General features: G+C 37.3%; 1 protein-coding gene across 1 annotated transcript in view; it reads left to right on the forward strand.

Moving 5' to 3' along the window:
* LOC150100509 (uncharacterized) overlaps positions 1 to 24,670 on the forward strand; it is a 1,094,033-nt gene that overhangs the window by 501,310 nt on the left and 568,053 nt on the right. Inside the window, exon 18 of the mRNA XM_090402670.1 lies at positions 7,091 to 7,300. Within this exon, the coding sequence (XP_090258796.1) occupies positions 7,091 to 7,300 (210 nt within the window). The remainder of the gene's footprint in view (positions 1 to 7,090; positions 7,301 to 24,670) is intronic.

Here is a 24,670-nt window from a genome sequence, read left to right on the forward strand (position 1 = left end):
TGCATCTTTAATCTCTTCCTTCATCTATTTCACACGTACCTTATTTAACCTTCTGACCTTTGGAATACATTTAGACATTGCTTCTACTGGATAAATCTTGAATACCAGCCAAGCAGCACTGATCTTCTATCCACTCAACTCCTCATTCTGTGCTACAGCTGCAAGCTGTTTCCTGAGTTTCTCATAATCATCAGCCTTGTAATTCCACATATACCATTTCCTGATGGAAGTCCTCACATGGTGGCAACCACCCACTTTATGGTGACACTCACCAACTGGAAGGAGATTTGACACTTCATGTATAATAACATCCTCTGATGAGATGATCGAATCCAAGACATCCTTGTGTGCCCTCTGTTACATACTGCCTCAGACAGTATGTAACAGAGAGAATCTGTAAGTAACAGATTCTTTACTTCCAGTTGCTATTTTATCATCCTAGTCGATATTGCTGTAATTAAAATCACGTATAATGATCTCTTTTTTCCATTTGCTTGGCTAATTTGCTTATACATTACCTAGTCACCACCTTTATATTACTAGGTCTATATAAATTCAAGATACCAAGAAATTATATACTTGGTTTAATCCTTTATCCAAGTGTAAGCAAACAAAGTTTGCCCCTGAAGTATTTTTAGACTGGGCAGCTCATGGTAAAAGGTGGTATGACTTCGCATCACTTGCCTTAGTATCCCATAATGCAAAGCACATCTCCTTGCAGACATGTAATGCTATGCATTATGGGAAGGTCACTACCCAGACCGGTTTCAACCTTTATTGAGGTCTTTTCTTTTAGGCTTGCACGGTGATCCGAATGCATTTTTGGAAATTATGGAGACAACTACCGTGTTTGAATAAAAACTTTAGTTTACTATTACTAAAATTTTACAATTCGACGTTTTGACCTTTATGTTAAGGTCATCTTCTGGAGCGTACAAATATACACAGGAAACAAGCTATACCACAATCATACTGGTTCGTTAAAGACACTGATTAACCGCTACCACAATTGTTGGCCTGACCTCTGGTGGGGAAAAAAAAATAAAAAAATAAAAAAAAAATAATATACATCAGCGCTAAAGTCCTATTATTTGTGTTGTCTACTATATACATATATTAACATTATATTAACATCATTCCAGCCAGTTGGAGTGGAATGGTTTCTAATAATAGCAGATTGGCTAGAGTCCTGACTTGTGTTGAATCTTTCAAATTAGGATGGCACACATTCAGCCAACCTAATTTGAAAGATTCAACACAAGTCAGGACTCTAGCCAATCTGCTATTATTAGAAACCATTCCACTCCAACTGGCTGGAATGATGTTAATATAATGTTAATATATGTATATAGTAGACAACACAAATAATAGGACTTTAGCGCTGATGTATATTTTTTTTTTTTTTTTTTTTTTTCCCCACCAGAGGTCAGGCCAACAATTGTGGTAGCGGTTAGTCAGTGTCTGTAACGAACCAGTATGATTGTGGTATAGCTTGTTTCCTGTGTATATTTGTACGCTCCAGAAGATGACCTTAACATAAAGGTCGAAACGTCGAATTGTAAAATTTTAGTAATAGTAAACTAAAGTTTTTATTCAAACACGGTAGTTGTCTCCATAATTTCCAAAAATGCATTTATTGAGGTCTCTTCAGTGGGAGCCAGACCCAGAGGTGATACTAAGCTTGATACTAAGGTGATACCCTGGTATTACCTCTGGGCCTGGCCCCCACTTAAGAGACCTCAATAAAGGTTGAAACCGGTCAGGGCATTATGGGTAGTGACCATGTATAATGCATAGCATTATACATGTCTACAAGAAGATGTGCTTTGCATTATGGGATCCTAAGGCAAGTGATGTAAAGTCATACCACCTTTACCACGAGTTGCCCAAGTCCTGAAAATACTTCAGTGCAAACTTTGTTTGCTTACACTTGGATAAAGGATTAAACCAAGTATATAATTTCTTGATATCTTTAATTTATAGTATCAGGTCTATAGTGGCATGCAACAAGGTATTTCATTCTATTCACCTTTGTCTCAGACCATACTGCCTCAAAACCATTACCACTATTTTTGGCTTACATCTCTACCTTGTCTGGACATGAAGGAGAAAGGCTGCATCAACTGAAATTTGCAGATGATATTGTCCTAATAGCAGATAATCTTGAAGACCTGGAAGAAAGGTTAAATCAGTTAAATGAAGCCTCCAAAGTAATTGGATTAAAAATAAATAGAAAAAAAAAACCCAAAATAATAATGAATAAATACATAAACCATGGAACTATCAAAGTTGAAAACCGTGAAATAGAACAAGTTACTTCATATGTATATTTGGGCCAATTGTTATCCTTTGAAGATTGCCAAAGAAAAGAGATTGAACGAAGAATTCACCTTGGATGGATGGCTTATGGGAAAATGAGAGACATATTCAGAAGTGACATCCCTATGAGTCTAAAAAGAAATGCTTTTGACCAGTGCATACTTTCTGTTCTAACATACGGAGGAGAAACATGGACTTTAAGAAGCACTAAAAAAAAGTTGAGAACAACACAACATCATATGGAGAGAAGTATGCTAAAAATAACATTAAGAGATAGGAAGACAAATACTAGGATAAGATCTTAAACAGGTGTCATGGATATTGTAAAACACATTAAACAAAATACATTATACATTAAACTAAGTGGAGATGGACTGGCCATATTGCCAGATGCAGTGATGGGAGATGAACTAGAAAAACATCAGAGTGGAGACCGATGGATGCAAGACAAAGAGGAAGACCGAGAAGAAGGTGGAGAGCAAGACAAAAAACCGAGTGATCTGGAAAATCATTGGGGGAGACCTTCGTCGAGCAGTGGACAGAACCAAAAGGTTGAAGAAGAAGAATAATAGCACTCCATCTCCCTTTTTACCTTTCTATCTTCACAAAATACATCTTGCCTTTCCATCTCTATTCCTGTCAGAATCCTTTCCATAATTTTTCATATTGTATTCCTGTCGGGATATTATCTTCATCCTGCCATGTCTCACTAATGACAACCATTTTTGGGTGAACAAACTCACTCAGTGCAATCATTTCATTTCACTAGATTATGATACGTCTGGCATTCGTATACAAACATAACAGCTTATTCCTGGGAGTTTTGCTAATACCATTTATTAGATGCAGCTTCTCCATACTTTCCTCGAGCCATTTCTTTTTCTCTTTACTCATCCCAGAACCTTCTTCAAATCCAGTTATTTTCCCTACATCCCAGGTTATCCCCTTCCCTTTTTGTCTATGAACCCATTCACCTCATCTTGGAGCATCAGGCTTTCTCATACTCTGTTTCCCTTTCCACCCTGAGTCTCCCTGTTTCCTGTTTGTCTCGTATACATGTTCTCTCATTCTCTGCATTCACACTACCCACTTCTTAATTCATAAGCACCACTTCAGTCACTCCTTCCTTAGTTTCTTGCTCTTCCTCATTGCTTCTTACTTGCTCAGATTCATTCTTTACACTTACTCTCCCTTCCAGCAGTAGTCTCTACAAATGGCTCTCACAAAACCATTAAAATGCAGTCCATCACTTGTAGTACGGTTCAGTTCTTCCTTCAAACTCATTCCACACATTAACAAACTGCGCTCCTTTCTCTTAACATATTTCTGCTAACATGGGAAATTATGAAAGAATATTTGTTAGCAGCAATGGTAAATTGTATACCATGAGTGAAGAAGAGGACACAATTTGGAATAAAGTGGATGACAAACAATATTAAACAGGAATTGCATGCGAAAAAGAGGCTATGGAAGAGATATAAGGAGACAGGTGAAGAGAAGATGCATGAAGAGTATGAGACACAGGCCAGAAGAGTGACTAGTATGGTAAGGAAGAAGAAACTGGTATATGAGAGGAGATTGGCCCTAAGATCCAAAGAAAATTGTAGGGAATTTTTTAGATATATGGCCAGTTGGAGGAGAAATGACTATGGAAAAATGATATTGTGGGATAAAAATGGGAATAGAGAGACTATGATGCAGAGGAACATAGCGGAATTGTTCAATGAACACTTTATTGGAATATTTCATCCAATAAAGGATGAGGACTCAACAAATGAGGAGTCAGTTTTAATGCTAGAGGGATTGGGCAGGTTCGAGATTTAGAGGTACAGGAGAGAGAGTGTTTCAAATACTGAGTACTCTGGATGTCAGTAAAGCTATGAGACTGGATGCTATTTCACCACGTGTTTTGAGAGAATGTGCTAGGGAACTGACAGTGCCTTTGACCTGGCTTTTCAATGAAAGTCTGGCTGTGGGAAAGGTGCCCATGGAATGGAAGGAAGGTAAGATAGTGCCATTGCATAAGGGCGGTAGCAGACTGAAAGTGTCTAATTATAGGCCAGTTTGTGTGTCATCAATAATTAGTAAGATCTTTGAGTAAGTAGTGAAGGACCGTATACAGCATTGGGCAGATGAGGGTAATGTTATCTGTGAGAGTCAACATGGATTTGTGAAGGGGCGCTCTTGTTTTAGCAATATGCTACCCTTTTATGATAAAGTTACAAGAGCATTAGATGAGGGATAGGCAAATACTGCAATTTTCTTAGACTTAGCTAAGGCATTTGACAGGGTGCCACCTGATAAGCTGATATTCAAGTTGCAGCACATGGATCTGGATGTCAGATTGGTCAACTAGATTAAGGATTGGTTGTCCGATAGGTATCAGAGAGTTGTGTATGGTGGGGCAATTTCAAGGAAGCAGAGGGTTACAAGTGGGGTTCCACAGGACTTAGCACTGGGACCTCTATTGTTTATCCTTTATATCAATGACATTATCAGTGGATTGCAAGGGGATATTCAGTTGTTTGCAGATGATGCGAAGCTGGGAAGGATTATTAGTAATAGTGCAGATGTGGCAGCTTTGCAAGAGGATTTGAATAAGCTAGATAGGTGGGCAAATGAATGGGGATGTGGGTTTAATGCAGCAAAATGTAAGGTCTTGAGGTTTGGGAAACATCGATGGGACACAGCATACTCAATGGGAGGAGTTATACTGGAGGGGGAAGTAGGAGAGACAAGAGATCTGGCGTTGATGATTGTTAGAAACCTGAAATTTAGGGCTCATATTGCAAAGGTGGTGAAGGTAGCCAGAGGATTGCTGCAATAATGGGAAGGATGTTGAGCTGCAGAGATAAGAGGGTTATCATTCCATTGTATAAGACCTGATCAGACCACACTTAGACTATTGTTCTCAGATTTGGTCTCCATGATTTTTGAAGGGGATAAATTGACTGTAGAAAGGGTACAAAGGCAGATAACAAAGATGGTTTCAGGACAGTACAATGATAGTTATGAGGATCGGCTGAGGGAATGTGGCCTGCAGAGTTTGGTGGATAGAAGTAGAGGTGATATGATAGAGACTTTTAAACTGTTGAGAGGTGGTTACAGGGTTGACACTGGCGAGTTTTTTCACTTGATTGAACAACGGGAAGGAGTGATGACAAGAGGCCATCCCTAGAAGTTACAAAAGGAATCTGTGAGCAAGAGGGTGAGGAGTGGTTTCTTTGCATGGAAGGTTGAACCATGGAATGCATTGCCTGATGGAGGTGAGAGCGAGAACGGTCAATGAGTTTAAGGAGTGGTATGATAGAATTTGTGTTTCTTAGGGGGGGGGGAACCTCCCCTCGATGAGTCTTCATAGACTTTGTGTTTCTTAGGAAGGACCTCCCACGATGATTCTTTTGACTCTATGGAGGCCTGAATAATAATAATACAACTTATCAGAACCAGGGACCCTTCTTTACAGAAACCTTCCAGCAAATTGCCACTTGATGTTTTGTTGGTGAGAGAGAGACAGAGAGAGAGAGTGTGACAAAAAAACAATTAAACAAAGATCTGCAACTCTCTAGAGAGTATGAAAGCAGAGGATGTGGCTAAAATATAGGATTCTGTAAATATGTATGTGTAATGAAAGTGAGTGCTGATCTAACAAATGAATTTTCTCTAGAGGTGGAGCAGTAAGGATATAATCAAGAGAAATGTACTTCTAGTGAAGAACATATGTATTAATGCTGAATGAAAAAAACAGTATTGAGCCTTGTAACAGTAGGTTATATGAAATATTTATTCACTTTAATTAAGATGAAACTTTTGCATGATAAATTGTTATTTTGTGAAGAAAATCATTCTTGGTTTATATTTTAATCAGCTGGAACATCACCCACTATAAAGTCTGTATGATAATGAAAGTTTATTTTCCACTTGTTAGACTATAATAAATTTAGTTTAATCCTTGTTCCAAGTGTGAGCAAACAAAGTTTGCACCTGAAAATATCTTCAGGTCTGTAGCAAGATGGTGCAACTGTTGGCAACTTGGAGCAAAGGTGGACTAAGCTCTCATCACTCCTTGTCTCAGTATCTCCCACTGTGCAAAGCACATGTCCTTGCAGACGTATAATGCTATGCATTGAGGGAATGGCCACTACCCAGTGGTGGGAAATACTGAGACAAAGAATGATGAGAACTTGGTCCACCTTTGCCCCGAGTTGCCAACAGTTGCACCACCTTGCTACAGTCCTGAAGATATTTTCAGGTGCAAACTTTGTTTGCTCACACTTGGATAAAGGGTTACTCTAAATTTATTATAGTCTAAACAAGTGCAAAATAAACTTCCAACATCTTTCTCTAAATCCAGAGTAATTTAATAATAAGGTGGTACACTGGTTGGCAACTCTTATAGGTAAATATGACCTCTCTATTGCTTTCTGCCTTAGTGTCACCACCTCTGGATCTGCCTCCCACTGACGAGGCCTCAATAAAAGTCGAAACTGGTCTGGGTAGTGGCCCTTCCCTCAATGCATAGCATTATACATGTCTGCAAGGACATGCTTTGCATGATGGGAGATACTGAGACAAGGAGTGATAAGAGCTTGGTCAACCTTTTCTCTGAGTTGTCAACAGTTGCACCACCTTGCTGCAGTCCTGAAGATATTTCAGGTGCAAATTTTGTTTGCTCACACTTGGATAAGCGATTAAACTAAATTTATTACTGTATGATAAAGCATTCAGTTCAATATTTCTATATCTGATGAAAAATATTTTTCATTTTTAGGAGAGAAAGGTTATCCTGGCATTGGTGTACATCGCCAAGGACCTGTAGGTGCTCCTGGTCTACCTGGTTTTCCAGGAGACCCAGGACCTCCTGGATTTCCAGGACAGGATGGTTTGCCTGGTGTATCAGGACCTAAAGGAAATGATTGTGGTTATTGTCCTCCTGGTTTGCCCGGGTCAAAAGGATCTCCAGGTGATGAAGGTCGGCCAGGTATGTAATTTCTAAAATTGCTAAACTGATTAATGCATTTTTTAATTTTTATTGTTATTTTTATTATTTATATATCCTTCAAAGACATATAATTAAGTTGGTGTTTATGCCACAGATGTTAGTGAAGTACTCTCTTCTGAATAGTACCATGCATTTTTAGGTGTGGTTTCAGGAGGGCTCCCTAAATGTATGAGCAGTATTCCAAGATGAGGAAAATTAAGTATTTTTGCAGTTATTAGTTGTAGGGTGAAACATAGTATCTAGAGTAGAAAAATACACCAGGTTTTTTGGCATAACTCAGTCTAAAAAGAGAAATCTGATTCTGTTTGGATATCTTTTAGGATTAATGAGTAGTTGTTGTATTTTTATTGTGATAAGTAGGACAGAACTGTATTTTGGTGGTATTGTTGTTCACAAGATCATCCTCACCCTGCTTGAAGCCAGGAAATCAACATTTAATTCATTGAAAACTGAAGCTTGTAATTATTATTACGTAACACCTTCAGGGAGTCCAAAGACTCGCTCATTCACCATTTGGCAATAAAAGTCTTTAATGGCATTAAAATTCTATGTTTTAACATTCATATTCATATCATCTTCAGAGATGTATACATATACAGTCAGTCCTCAACTAGATAGAGTTCTGCTCTAGCTGTGCTATCTTAAGTCAGAAATCACTATATGAATCAAAAGGATATTGGAACATACCAGAATGCTGAAGTTTTTTTGTTTTTTTTAAAATAATTTTACTCTCTAGTTATAGTGAAATAATAAAATGTACAAATTATGCATAAAATTATTATTAATATTATTATGACTATTACAGTAGTACTGTATTGTAATAAATAATGAAACATGAACATACTGTTTTTCTGTGTAGCTACTGTAAAATAGTCAGCTGGAAATATATGGAGCAGTTCTTCAAATTTTCTTATTCTTCAAATTCTTCAAATTGTAATTCTTCAAAGCACTTCTGCTTTATTAATTATATGATTCATTGGAGGAGGAGGCAGCGGAGGCTATATATCAACAAAAACTCTTCATATTTAGCAATTTATAAGGACTGCTTTCACTAGATGCATAATTTGTGGATGAGGAAGACCTGGAGAGGATCCAGAGGTTAGTGACCAATATGGGTAGAGGTCTATGGTATGAGTCTTTTGACTCCGTGGAGGTGTAGTGTTAATAATAATAATAATAATCTCTCTCTCTCTCTCTCTCTATATATATATATATGTAACGCAAAGTCTGTTTTCGATGTTAATTTATAACTCAAGAACGAATTAACTGATTTTGATCTCTTCACCAATAAATTGAGGATGTTCTTAAGATGGTTTGTATGCATTTTCATCAATGTACACCTCCAGATTATGGAGCAGTGATTAATTTTTTTTACCTTCTTCCATATCCCATACTGCAGTTTAACAATATATGGCCACTATTTTGTGACCAGATATTGTTAAATTCTAAAAAAGGAGATTGCCACATGCTCACATATTGATTTAGCTCAAAGATAAAATCAGGAATCATGAAATCGACTAAATTAAAAGCACTGAGATACCTTCTCCTTAATATGACAAAGAACTGTTTGATTTCATAACAAAACATATGGTGCATGGTCCATGTAAACTTGTTAATCCAAACTCACCATACATGAAGTCAGGAAAGTGCACGAAGAGATATCCAAGATCATTTATCAATGAAACTCAAGCACGTGAGGATGGATATCCGTGATATCGTCAACGTGCACCTTCAGATCATGGCCAAATTGCTACCATACATAATACTCAAGGGACTTTTGAAATCGATAATTGCCATATAGTGCCTTATAATCTGTTTTTTTTTTTTTACCAACCTTTAATGCACACATAAATGTTGAAATTTGCAGTTCTGTGAAATCCATCAAATATGTATGCAAGTATATCAACAAGAGCCCAGACCAAGCTACAGTTTGTTTGCAAAATGAACATGGTGAAGTCGTCTATACCAAACTTGACGATACATCAGTACCTCTGAAGCCATTTGACGGATCTTATCTTTTGATATTCATGAGTACCATCCAGCTGCAGTTCATATCGCAGTTCATCTTGAAAACAGTCAAAGAGTATACTTCACAGAAAGTATCACAATCAGCATAGTGAAGTCACCAAGGGACACAACATTAACAGCCTTTTTTAAGTTATGCATCGAAGATAATTTTCCCCAATAACTGTCCAATGTGGGCAGTTATTCTGGTATGAAAAAGAGCGATGCTGTAGGTCATGTTTATAGTGTACATTCCTATAATGCTGAATGCTTTTATTTACAAATGCTCTTGATGCATGTGAAAGTACTAAAAACATTCAGTAACCTAAGAACAGTAAATGGTGCAGTACATTCGAAATACCAGGATTAATGTAAGGCTTTAAATTTGATAGATGATGATTCTCACTGGTCTAATTGTCTCAGCGATGCAATAATTTCAAACTCACCATGATCTTCCACTTATTATCTTGCACCTCTTCTGCAAGATAATAAGTACAATAACTGTTTTATTTGCCCAGTGATTTTCAACAAACACTGTCCGTCATATCCTGCGGACCCAGTATGAATGAAGTGAATGCCTGCCTTAAGAAATCATCACTATGGCATGATATAGAGAAGTTTTTTCCTCAAAACCAAATATGTGTTCACCTACATGGAGACTAATGCACATTCCTTCTCCCCAAAATTGTTAAAAATTGGCAATGGCAAAGTAGCAAAGAGACAAAAAAATTATATTAACACACCTAAATATGCCTGGTTGGCCGAGTGGTTAGCGAATCCGCTCTCCAGTCAAAAGGCTGCGGGTTCGAATCCTGCCATGGGCTTGATTGAAAATACTAGTAGTAGGCCGTAGATGGAATTGGTGTAGATGTGGTTCATTGTAGTTGATGGATTGTGCATGGTGGAGATAGAGAGTTATAGAGTAGAGCCCTCCCTCAATGAGTCTTTGGACTCCCTGGAGGTGTCCAGTAATAATAATTATAATAATGGGAAATTTCATCTGAACTGCAAATGAACTGTTGTGCAGTGTCTCCCATCTATTGAGAACATAATAGAAAAGTCACCTTCTTGATTCAGGGAGAGAGTTATACTTGCACCCTGAAATGATGTGTGTTGATAATGAACGAGTTGGTTCTTAATAGGGTTTAAATTGAAAATAGGTATTCCTATTAATGTTGCTCCAAAATAATCTGCAAACACCCCCCCCCCCCCCCCGAAATCTTTTCAATGGAACTAGGCTTCAAGTAAAATAGTTAAAACCAAATATGATAGTAGCTATGATATTTACAGGTCCTGGTATCAGACAAATTGTCTTCATTCCTTGGATATCCCTCATTACTTCAGACTATCTATTTGCATTCAAATGGTTACAATTTCCAATAAGAGTTTGCTTTGCAATGATGATTAATAAAGTCCAAGGACAGACCCTTAGATATGTAAGTTTAGATTTAAGAGGTGAATGTTTCAGACATTGGCAGTTATATATAGTATGTTCTTGAGTTATCAGTCCTGAGAATTTAATTACTTTTATCTTTTCCTGCAGTTCTATCAATAACATATATTGCTTGTATCTCCTCTTCCCACGTTATACTTGGCCACTTAAAATATTTACCTTTGTCCATATTGCTAATTTAAGTTTTCCTTCAGGATCTCTGCAACTGCCATCAGCAATGGTAAATGATCACCTTCATTTACCATTGTTCTTCCTAGTTTAGCATAATCAGCAAACAACTGAATATTTTCCATCAGATCATTTGTATATCATTGATATACAAATTAAAAAACAGATGACCAAGTACTGAGCCCTGTGGTACATCACTGGTCACTTGCATCCTCCTGTATTCAACTCCTCCATTAATCACTGCTTGATACATGTCCATTGGCTGCCCTCTTATCCAAATCACCAGATCCATATTCATCCCCATTAAGTCCAATTTATAGAACAGAGTTCTATGTGGAATTTTGTCAAATGTGTAGCCATTTCTCTTATCCAACTCCCTTATCACTTTATTGAAAAAATTATGCAAATTACTAAGACAAGACCTACCCTTCACAGAACCATGTTGTCCTTTATAGAGTATCATATTCTTATCCACTCTCCCCTGGATTGTGTGTTTCACCAATTTCTCTAATACCTTAACTGCTACTCCTGAGATGCTGATTGACCTATAATTTGCTAGTTATGTCTTGGAGCCTTCTTTGTGCTTCTTCTCTTCAAGGATTGGGCATTCACCTGTTCCAAGTTCACTAGTCTTTCCATCTTGTAACTGGTCTTCCTCTCTCTCTCTCTCTCTCTCCCTCCCTCCCTTTGATTTATATCTATCTACCTCTTTTGGTAGCAAATATCTTTCCATCCTAAATAGATGTTCTTTCAATTTCTCTCTATATTCCTTGATTTTTTCCATTTCTGCTATTAGTATCTAGTTCTTTTCTGATGTCTTCTTTCCTTATATAGTCCAATTTTGTGCATCCTTTAATTGTTCTTAAAAATCTCATCTCTGCAGCTTGTATTTTACTTTCATCTTTCCTTGTAATCACTCATGCTTCTGAACCATATAACAGAGTGGGATTGGCCATTATTTTGTAAAATTTTGGTTGACTTTTCAGTGTTCTTTTAATTGTTCCACAGATTTTCTGAATTTTTTTACTTTTTCATCTATATCTTTATCTTTTATATATGTTATTATTCAGCCTAAATAATTAAACTGTGTCACCTGTTCTATTATTTTATTTTCTATAACTATTTTTGATCTAATATGCCATGACTTTTGTTTTCATTTGCGAAATTTTTAAATTGTATTGTTGGGTTATTCTGTTTAATTTGTAAAACTGATAAACTGATTTTTGAAAGTCATCTTCATTGTCATGTAATATAACCTGATCATCTGCATTACAGTATTGTATTGTATTGATAACAGTTCCTCTAGTTAACAAGATACCTTGTTTTATTGTTGTTTTTCATATTTTAATAGTCTGATCAATTATATATTGAATGGTGTTGGAGATAAGCTACATTCCTGTCTGACATTATTATTATTATTATTATTATTATTATTATTATTCAGGCCTCCAAGGAGTCAAAAGACTCTTCGAGGGAGGTCCTTCCTAAGACATAAAGTCTGTCAAGACTCATCGAGGGGAGGTCCCCCCCCTGAGAAACACAAAGTCTATCATACCACTCTTTAAACTCACTGATCGTTCTCGCTCCCACCACTCCATCAGGCAATGCATTCCACGGCTCAACCACCCGCCACACAAAGAAACCACTCCTTACCCTCTTGCTCACAGTTTCCTTTCGTAACTTCCAGGGATGGCCTCTTGTCATCACTCCTTCCCGCTGTTCAACCAAGCGAAAGAACTCCCCAGTGTCAACCCTGTAACCACCTCTCAACAGTTTAAAAGACTCAATCATATCACCTCTCCTTATTCTATCCACCAAACTCTGCAGGTCCACATTCTCCCAACCGATCCTCAAAACTATCCTTGTACAGTCCTGAAACCATCTTTGTCATCCGTCTTTGTATCCTTTCCACAGTTAATTTATCCCCTTCAAATCCTGGGGACCAAATATGAGAACAATAGTCCAAGTGTGGTCTGATCAGAGACTTATACAACAGAATGATAACCCTCTTATCTCTGCAGGTCAGTGTCCTTCTCATAATAGCAGCAATCCTCTGTGTTACCTTCACCACCTTTGCAATATGTCCCCTAAACTTCAGGTTTCTATCAATCATCAACCCCAGATCTCTTGTCTCCCCTACTTCCTCCAGTATAACTCCTCCCATAGAGTATGCAGCATCCCATCGATATTTCCCAAACCTCAAGACCTTACATTTTGCTGCATTAAACTGACACCCCCCCATTCATTTGCCCATCTATCTAGCTTATTTAAATCTTCTTGCAGGGTTACCACATCTGCACGATTACTAATAATCCTTCCCAGCTTCGCATCATCCACAAACAACTGAATATCCCCCTGCAATCCACTGGCTATGTCATTGATATAAAGGTTAAACAATATAGGTCCTAGTACTGAGCCCTGTGGGACCCCACTTGTAACCCTGGAAACTGCTCCACCAGGTGGAGCAGTTTCCAGGGTTACAAGTGCTCCACCTCAAACTGCCTCCTGGAAACTGCTCCACCATACACAACTCTCTGATACCTATCAGACAGCCAATCCTGAATCCAGTTGACCAATCTGACATCCAAAGCCATGTCCTGCAACTTAAATATCAGCTTATCATTGGCACCCTGTCAAATGCCATCGTCAAGTCTAAGAAAATTGCAGAATATGCCTTTCCCTCATCTAATGTTCTTGTAACTTTATTATAAAAGTCTAGCATATTGCTAAAACAAGAGCATCCTTTCACAAATCCATGTTGATTCTCACAGATAACATTACCCTCATCTGCCCAATGCTGTATACAGTCCCTCACTACTTTCTCCAAGATCTTAACAACTACTGATGACACACAGACTAGCCTATAATTAGACACTTTCAGTCTGTTACCACCCTTATGCAATGGCACTATCTTACCTTCCTTCCATTCCCTGGGCACCTTTGCCAAAGCCAGACTTTCATTGAAAAGCCACGTTAAAGGCACTGTCAATTCCCTAGCACATTCTCTCAAAACTCGTGGTGAAATACCATCAGTCCCACAGCTTTACTGACATCCAGAGTACTCAGTATCTGAAACACACTCTCCTCCTGTACTTCCAGACCTCAAACCAGTCCTATTCCTCTAGCATTAAAACTGACTCCTCTAGGATGAAATACTCCAATAAAATGTTCATTGAACAATTCCACTATGTCCTCTGCATCAGTCACTCTATTCCCATTTTTATCCAACAATATCATTCTTCCACAGTCATTTCTCCTCCTACTGGCCACATAGCTAAAAAATTCCCTAGGATTTTCTTTGGATCTTAGGGCCAATCTCCTCTCATATTCCAGTTTCGCTTTCCTTACCACACTAGTCACTCTTCTGGCCTGTGTCTTATATTCCTCATGCATCTCTTCACCTGTCTCCTTATATCTCTTCCATAGCCTCTTTTTCGCATGCAATTCCTGTTTAATATTGTTTGTCATCCACTTTACTCCAAATTGCGTCCTCTTCTTCACTCGTGGTATACAACTTACCATTGCTGATAACAAATATTCTTTCACAATTTCCCACGCACTAGTGATATCCCGGCCTTCCAATTCCTCCCTCCATGAAACTTCTCGAAGTTGACATCTAAGACTATTATAATCACCTGCCTTATAATTCCACATAAGTTCCCGTCTCTTTGATACTCCTGCATGTCTATTCATTTTCCAAGTCAACACCATATGGTCACTCTCTCCAACTGGTGGAAGAGACGTCAACTCAGTTATTATCAACTCTTCTGATGCTATAACAAAATCCAAACTTTTGAACCTCTTGTTCCCTCTGTTACATGTTGCCTAAGACATTTGTCCCTCAAGAATTCTAGAAATTCCATTCCCCTATTGCTACATGCATCTTCCTCTCTCCAATTTATACTACTGAAGTTAAAATCTCCCATAACAATCATTCTTCTTGCACTTGCCAAACTTAGCTATCTAAACATCTCCTGGTCCCCATCCTCTGTGCTCCTGGGTCTGTAGCAACACCCCACTAAATATCCTGTCTTGCCTACCTCTACCTCGCACCATGCGCTCTCAAAATCATTTGTCTCACTTCCTTCCAAAGCCTCCACTCTTAGAGGACATAGGTCATCACTTATCATAAGCAGCACCCCACCATCACGCTTTCCCCTCCTATCCTGACGAAAAATGCTATACCCAGCGACTTCTATTCCTGTTGTTATATCCCCTTCTGTCAACCACGTCTGAGTGATCGCAATCATTTTTGGCCAGGCTGATGTTATCTGCGCCACCAATTTTTCTCCCTTATTCCGGATACTCCTGGTATTAGTATAAAGCATATAAATGCCATTGTTTCTATACCCAGCATTATCCCTTCTAGACTCCACTGGGCTCAGTGTTACCTGACATTGTCTCCATTCTCCCAAGTATCCATTCCCACAAGAGGCCACCCCTGCTATCATCCTCCCTGGGACACACTGAATCGTTCAGAACAGCAATCTCTCCAGATGCCTACGTCCTTCCTCATTCAAATGTAAACGGTCTCTCGCATACAATTCCTCTCTTTCCTCAAATGCACTCCAAACATCCACATATACCAGTCCTCTCTTATCACATATTCTTGCTATTATGCCATTCAATATCACCGCTCTTCTGCTCAGCTCATCATTTTCATACCCAGGCAACACGCACACTATTTTTCCTCTCTCTGTCTTCTTCCGTACAGTCTCAAGCAAAAATCTCATATCTCTCGCTGCCCGACTTACATTACCACTCAAGTCATTCGTTCCTACCATCGCAATCATCTCATCCACCCTTTCACCTCTCTTAATTGCCATAGTCACCCTTTCTATTGTTCCTCCTGGCAAACACTCCTCACACATCCTACCTTGAACACCACGGATGATTGAGTCGCCATACATTATACCTCTTACCATTCCCTCGCTCCTATTGTTTCCATTCTCTCCTCTCCTTTCATTCCCATACCTCTCTCTTCTACTGTTTCCATTCTCTCCTCTTCTAGTACTCCCATACATCTCTCTCATTCCCTCTCTCCTACTGTTTCCATTTTCTCCACTTCTAGCACTTCCATATCCCTCTCTCATTCTGTCTCTCCTACTACTACTGTTTCCATCCTCTCATCTTCTAGCATTCCCATACCTCTCTCTCATTCCATCTCTCCTACCTTTTCCATTCTCTTCTCTTCTAGCACTTCCATATCTCTCTCTCATTCTGTCTCTCCTATTGTTTCCATCCTCTCGTCTGCTAGCATTCCCATACCTCTCTCATTCCCTCTCTTCTACTGTTTCCATTCTCTCCTCTTCTAGCACCCCCATACCTCTCACTCATACTCCTTAAATTCTCTCTCTCTCCTACTCTGATTCGCCTTGCATTTATCTCTTCCATTCTCCTCATCTTATCTTTCATACTTCTGCTCTCATTCACAAGACATTCCACCTCCTCTTTCAACTCATCTATCTCCCTCTGCAGGTCAGTCACTCTTAATCTAAATTCACTCTCCCAAACAAAACCATCTCCTAAACTTTCACAGTCACTCACACCTTCCACACTATCAACTATTATTTTCTCATTCTCTGCTATCACACTTCTTGTCTTCCTACATTCATTCCCCGTTCCTGGAGCAACAAAGTCGGATATCGATATATCTAATGTACTTATTTCCTCCAACTGCCTGTTGGAGCACATACGCTCTCCACTTTCTTTAACAAGCCACATATGTAATTACCGAGACCCAAACATGCCGCAAGTACTGCATGCCACAAAGTCTCTTATGATATTGCTAATAATTGAGTTCTTAAATGGCAGAGGACTTGGCATTACGCCACTTGCGACTGCTGCTGAATCCACCATCATTCCTTGCTGCCGAGTAGCCTAATCTTTAATAATTATTCATTTAATAAATAAGAGGAAAAAAAGTACAAACATCAGAAAATTTAAGTACTAAATACAATTAAATAAAATGAAATATAACTAAATACAGTAACTAAGCTTCGCTTTGTCTTCCACCGTTATGCGTTCGATTCCGACAGTACCAAAATATATTATATCGCGACAGCAACTAACTTCCAAAAACAACCACTGAAGTACACTCGTATTCAGAGAAACAATTTAGCACTCAAAAACATAGAAAAATGGGGAAAAAAGTGGACTATTCACCGATTAAAAATCACTTTATTTCAGTTTCTTCTGTTAATTTATTACCTAACTGTAACTGTATTTTTGTATCTTTATATAAACTTTGTATAGCTTGTATCAAATGTAATGGATATCCTTGTTTTTTGATTATATTCCATAGTGTTTCTCTATGTATTTTATCAAATGCTTTCTTATAATCTATAGAGGCCATATGAATCTCTAAATTAAATTCCATGCCCTTCATCGTTTTTCAGTAATCGGTCTTAAAACATAAATATTGTCGATACACGATCTTCCATGTGTGAAACTATTTTGTTCTTCTGAAAGTAGACTGTTTGCAATATTTCTAAGTCTTTTTTTCAGGATTTTACTGTAAATTTTATAACCTATATATAATAAACTTATTCCTCTGTAATTTCTGCAGTCATCTCTGTTTCCATTCTTAAATATAGATATACAAATGCTAGAAGTATAAGAAACAAGGCAGATGAAATGGTTGCATTAATTGCGTCTGTTCACCCAAAGATTGTCGGAATAAGTGAGACATGGTTGGAAGAGGATGACATCTTGACAGGAATAGAGATGGAAGGGTATGATGTATTTCGTGAGGATAGAAAGGGTAAAAAGGGAGGGGGAGTGCTATTGATGATAGAGAAAGAGTTATGTCCATGCAAACTAGAGATGCAAGATGGAAATAGTGCCAGTGGTTTTGAGGCAGAATGGTGTGAGATAGAGGTTAATGGAATCAAATACTTGGTTGGATGTTGTTATAGACCGGTGGTGGTGGTGATAATGAAATGTATAATCAAATTAGCCAAGCAAATAAGAAAAGGGTGATCATTATGGGTGATTTTAATTATGGCAATCTAGAGTGAAATGATGAGATAGCAACTGCAAGTAAAGAAAATGAGTTTCTTGAGTTTTTGAGGGATAACTACCTCAGACAGTATGTAACAGTGGACACGCGAGGATTGAAGGTCTTGGATTTGGTCATCTCATCAGAGGATGTAATTATAATTGAGATGTCAAATCATCTACCAGTTGGTGAGAGTGACCATGAGATGATTACCTGGGTGGTTGCCAGCAGTGTGAGGACCTCTGTGAGAAAAGGGTATATGTGGAACAACAAAATTATGAAGAGCTCAGGAGACAGCTTGTGGGTGTAACATATAATGAGGAGTTAGCTGGAAAAGAGATCAATGCAGCTTGGGGATTTTCAAAAACTATCTAGTAGATGCAATGTCTAAATATATTCCAAGGGTGAGAAGGTTAAATATAGTAGGTGTGAGATGGATGAATAAAGAGATTAAGCATACAATACGGACTATTGTGCCCAGATTTGGTCACCTGGTTTTCAGAAGGATGAAGAGATGTTGGAAAGGATCCAAAGGTGACAGACTAAGGTAGTTTCTGGCCTCTGGAATGTCAAGTATGAGGAGATGCAATTTGCAGGGTCTGGTGGACAGGAAGAAGAGGGGAGATATGATAGAGGCCTACAAGTTGGTAAGGGATTGTTATAGGATCATTGTTGGAGAAGTTATACAGAAAATAGTGGGAGATTGAGGGAGAACCTGAGGTCATCCCTGGAAACTGTATAAAGAAGGTGTGAGTAGGGGAGTGAGAGGCAGGTTTTTTTTGTGCAGAGTTGTAAATGATTGGAATGCCTTGCCTGAGAGTGTGGTGTCTGCAGGGAGTTTGAATGTTTTCAAAGAACGGTATGATGAGTGTGTGTGTGTGATAAAAGACTTCCCAGATGAGTCTTTGACTCCATGAGGTCTTGGATAATAATAATAATTATAATAATATAATTTTAGCTTTTAACCAATCTGATGGAACCTTACATTTCCTTCAACAGTTATTTATTGATTTTAAGAATCTGTGATGAAAATATTCTCCACCGTATTTCCAAACCTCTGTATTTATGCTATCTAATCCAGTTGATTTTCCATTTTTTTGATTCCTTTATTACTTATTTCAGTTCTTCCAAATTTATTGGTTCTATATCAGTTCTGATTTCTTCATTATTATTTCCTGCTATTGAATTTGGCTCATACCATAAATTCTTATCCATTGTTTCTCTTGTATTATGTTGATTTGTGTTTCTTCTCATCTTCTATTTTATTAATAAATCTTTTGCAAGAATCTTGGGTGAGCTTTCTGTACTATTATTTCAACTATATTTCTTTTGTTTTTGTATATTTCTTCTGTTTCCTTTCCTTTTGTATGTTTTTTAAGTGATATTATTATTATTATTATTATTACAGGTATCTCCATGGAGTCAGGAGACTCATCGCGGGAGACCCAAACTATCAAAACAATATCTATCATATCTGTTCTTGAATTCATTTACAGACGAAGAACTCACAACTGAGTCAGGCAATGCATTCCACTCATTCACCACCCTCCAGGCAAAAAATCTTGTTCTCATACCCTTGTTAACCACAGTTTCCTTAATTTCCAGGGATGACCTCTTGTTCTTACATCGCTATCACACAGCTGAAACATTACCCCTGCATCAATCTTATAAAAATCTTTTAGTAATTTAAATATTTCTATCATATTCCCTCTTCTCCACCTATCAACCAACCCTCTGCAATCCACTAGTTCTCAATCTATCAATGTAGGGAGCATTTTTTTACATCATTCACCAACTTAGTCACTCTCCTCTGAACCCTTTCCACAGCCTCCTCATATCTGAGGAATCCAGGTGACCAAACCTGAGCACAGTAATCCAAATGTGGAAGTAGCAACGCTTTATAAAGGGGAATAATGACCTCTTTATCTCTGAATGTAAGTGTGTTCCTCAACAACCAAGTAATCCTACGTGCAGTCTTGGACACCTTAGCAGTGTGTCACCTGAACTTCATCGCCCCTATCTACCAACACCCTAAGTCCCTCTCTTCATCAATCTCTTGAATTAACGTTCCATCAATGTAGTACATAGCTGGTAATCTTTTAATCCCAAAATGCATAACTTTACACTTGTCCACATTGAACTGACATCCATTTCCTTTTGCCCATTTTACCAGCTTATTTAAATCATCCTGCAAACTCTCAACATCAGCTTGATTTTTTAATTCGCTACCCAACTTTGCATCATCAGTAAATAACTGAATATCTCCCTTTAAGCCATTTCCTATATCATTTATGTACAAATTAAACAACAATTGCCCAAGCACAGAGCCCTGAGCCACACCACTGGTCACCTGCCTCATCCTGGACTCTGCTCCTCCATACACCACATTCTGGTATCTCTCCCTGAGCCATTCTCCTATCCATATCACCAGTTTAGTATCCATCCCCATCTATTCCATGGGTATCCTTTCAAAAGCCTTAGCAAAATCCAGACGTACCACTGTGTAGCCATTTCCTTTGTCCAACTCAGATGTCATTCTGTTATAGAAAGCTAATAAATTGCTAAAGCAGGATCAACCTTTAACAAAACCATAATGTATGCCATTTATTTTTCTTTTATTGCATTTTCTATATCTGTTCCAGATTTTTAATGTTTTCTTTTTAATATTTTATTTTTCTTTCCGACTACTTCAGAGGCTGCTTTATGGATTATCTTTATTAAAACTTTTTGTTATTCTTCTATATCTTCACTGATTTGTATTGTTTTAGGTAATCTGTTAATCATGATTGATATAGTATTCTAATATTTGTTTTTTCCTATTTACTTCTTTCCTCTATTTTGCTGGTATTTCTATTTTAGAGACTACTATTAGTTATCTCAAAAAAATTCACTTCCTCTGTAAACACGTACATCTCTCTCACATGTGGAACTAGTTTCTGATTAGTAATGATACAATCAGTTATAGATCTTGTTTATCTGCCATTCCAAGTATATTTATTTATATTCTTTTTTTGAAAAAAAGTATTGATTATTTTAAAATTATCAAAAGTACAGAAGTGTATTAGGTTGACCATTGTTATTCATTTAAATTTCTTCATATTTTCCTAAGATATTTGAGATTGGAACTCTAGCATTAAGATCTCCTGCTATTAATATATATATATATATATATATATACATATAGTCATTTTTATTACATTTATTTACTATTTTTGTAGTTCCTTATGAAATTGTTCAGAATCCTCTTTCCTACCTTCTTCAGGGGCATATACTCCTATGATATTTAAGTAGCTTCTATTTGTTTAATTTAGTTATAATTTGATCATTTACAAAATTGTACTTTCATAATCTATTTTTCCATTTAGTGGTGTGGCACTTGAAGCGCTCTGATATGTTGGTCCACTCCACCATATAGCATAGTAAAGCCACCTGTATCTTTTGTTCCCTTTAATTTCTTTTTTGTTTCTTATATTCCAGCTATATTAATATTTTTAGTTTTTAGTTGTTTTACCAATTTGAATTCCTTTGTTGTTATGCTTTACACATTCCACATGACTACTTTTAAAATTTCCAAAATTCCTAATCATTTACCTTTATTCTTTCTTCGTTGTTTTCTGTTGTTTTGTTCCAACAGATTTTCCAGTTCAAGCATCTGAGTTATAGAAATTTTTTACTTGGTAAGGTAACCAGCCTTATGCAAAACCCCCAACCTGGAGGACTAGGGTATCTCTTAGTCTGGCCCCTCTCATCCTGTCCAGCTATGGAGGCTCTACTAGTACCTTAGCTACCTCTGGCATATCTCTTGATGTATGGCATATCTCCTATGCACAAGCCTCCTTACTTCATCACGATGGAGATACTATTAAGGAGGTATGGAAATTTTGTCAAATGCTGTTGCAAAATCACTGAGTAGCCATTTCTCTTATCCAACTCCATTGTCACTTTATTATAAAAAGTATTCAAATTATCCCAATAGCTTAACTGCCACTCCTGAGATGCTGACTGACCTATAATTTGTTAGTACTGTCTTGGAGCCTCCTTTATGCAGTGAGACTATTTTGCCCTCTTTCTATTCCATTGGCACCTTCCTAGTACTGAGGCTCAAATTAGCTTGATCAGAGGAAATGATAAATTCCCTTGAACATTCTCATAACACACAACCCTATATGCCATGTAATCCCATGGCCTTGGTTATATTGAGGTTCTGCAATATTTTAAGCATTTCCATTTATTCTCTCATCAGTCAGCATTACATCTAGTATTGTGATGACACCACCACCACCTAGATGGTACACTCCTGAAAAATGCTCACTTAGTATTCATTTTTGAAATTATGGATTCTACAATTGTGTTGAAATAACTCTTTATTTTTTATTTTTTATTATTATTATTATCCCGATGTTTTGATCCTCATATCAAGATCATCATCTGGAGCATACATAAATATACAAGACAATCTGCATTACATTTCAAACTGAAAGCTAGAGAAACAATGATTTGATCACATGCTACTCACTGGCATGACCTCTAGTGAAAAAAATAATAATAAAAAAATAAAAATTACATCAAGCTAGATTTAATTTATGATTACATAAATAAACATTCTTGCTTACAGATAGTTTTGTGTCCCAATTTACGATTATTAGGCTTTCAACTATCCTTACATGTGAAACTCTACTTGTCTTTATCCAAATCTTATCTATATACGAGATATCACCCAAATACAAATATTCAAGCTACCTTTAGTGTCCCTAAATATTTATTTTATACTGTGCCTTTCAGGACATTTAGTTTAAGATATAAAATTCAAAACCAAGGAGCAATTACCAAAATATGTCAGAGTGTGAATGTGTGAAACTAATATGCAGTCGTGACCTTTATCTCGCAACTTAACAAAATCCCCCCCCCTGCATAATTAGGTTCATACGTTGTTACAAGTGGCGCATAGACAACTGTATTTTCAATGAACAAAAGTTTATTGAACTCTTGAACATGGTAAAATTCATACTTTATCAAATAAAACTCAATTCAGTACTAAGAATATATAATACAAATTTTCACTAGCTAAACACAAGTATTAGGTTAAAATCCTACATGAGAATTGTGATCATATCGCCATAACAGATTCTATACATACAAACATGTATAATCCTAGAACTAGTTGACCATTTGTCTAACCCTCTTACTGGTCTGATCACGCTATAATTCTGTATTTTCTAGGACATATATAATCAGTTACTCTAATTTTCTCACTAAGACAATATGGATTAAAATTACCCTTTCGCTGAGCTAATACACACTTTTGACCTTTAAAACTCTCTTAATTAAAATACAATGTACATGCATAAATCTCTAGGCACATGAATACTAATTAATTAATAGTAACAAGCTCATTTTCATTCTAGTCTGACATGTACTAAAGTCCTAGTATAATTCTCATTAATCCCTTCAACTGTTCAGTAATTGAACAATGATTACAGTTGCATATGATTTGAATTGACATGAGATTTTACAGTACCTTTTGACTTGGGTCTTCTACACTGGTCTCTACCTTTTTCGGATTCTTTACCTTCCTAGGATGAACTCTTCTATAACTTATCACTCCTAACTTCTTTTGGCACTAAGATGGGCTTTCACAATCTTTACCTCGCATTCTTCAATCAAGGACATACATAGGATCATCTATTCTATGGCTGTGGAATTCACCACGTGGGCACTACGATCACTGGATGATGAAACACACTGACATTATCTTCTTTCTTTTTTAACTAAACGGTGTCCCTCATTTCTTACAATAGGAACACGGAATCGAAATCCCGCATACTTTGTTTCCTTATTCTGTCGGACGGAGAAAACTCCTAACCCCTCACTCAGGACAGGAAAACCACATGAGGCCTATACGAAGACTCGTGAAGAAAACTCTGAGGAAAAAAGGCCTTGTTGGGGGGAGGGGTCCTAACCCTTTTATACGATTACCCCTACTGGCACCTTCTTCAATTTCTTCCCCCCCCCCTTACTGGAATCGATTTCACTGACCAACTGGAGTGACGTTTTTCTGCCAAAACATCATGCAGTCTGTGTGCACGCTACTGACACATGATGAAGTCTCAATTTGGGAATTATGATCTTGAGCTTTAGTTTTTGTTTAAGCTAACCTCTATGTCATCAATACTAAATTAATCCCCTTTCCAAAGTTTTCTAAGAATTAACTCGAATCTTTAATCTCTTATTTCAAGTGTAAAAACTAGCCTCTCACATACAAAATCCTATGACTAATCTTCTTTACTTTACTTAACCTTATTTTATCATATCACAACTGTAATAAAATTCCCTTCTTTTTTTATTTAGTTCAACAAACAATTTCAGCTATATTTTTCACTTGGATGCAAACATATTTTTATTTCTTTTAATTTTTTGTATTCGTTACTTTCAAAGGCTCTTAATGATATCTGCTTAGGAACAAGCTTGCTTAGTTAGTTATCTATACAGGGTTTTTATTTCTTCTCTTGTTACATCATGATAACTGAAATTTTCACATTCTTAAGATATCAGGGTGTAACAATAGTCTTCCTTCTCACACCAAAACATGGTATGAACACAAATTTAAGGAAGCCTGTGAGATCATTATCAACCACCCCAATCTAAACAATAATGATGGTCTAAAAATCCCATACATATGGAAGGCATATATTCGTACCACGAATCCTTCCTCTCTAAGAACAAC

This window comes from Typopeltis vanoorti, chromosome 13 (genome assembly GCF_054136105.1).
Source record: "Typopeltis vanoorti isolate ZY-2024b chromosome 13, IOZ_Tvanoo_1.0, whole genome shotgun sequence".
In the NCBI taxonomy this organism is placed as follows: Eukaryota; Metazoa; Arthropoda; class Arachnida; order Uropygi; family Thelyphonidae; genus Typopeltis; species Typopeltis vanoorti.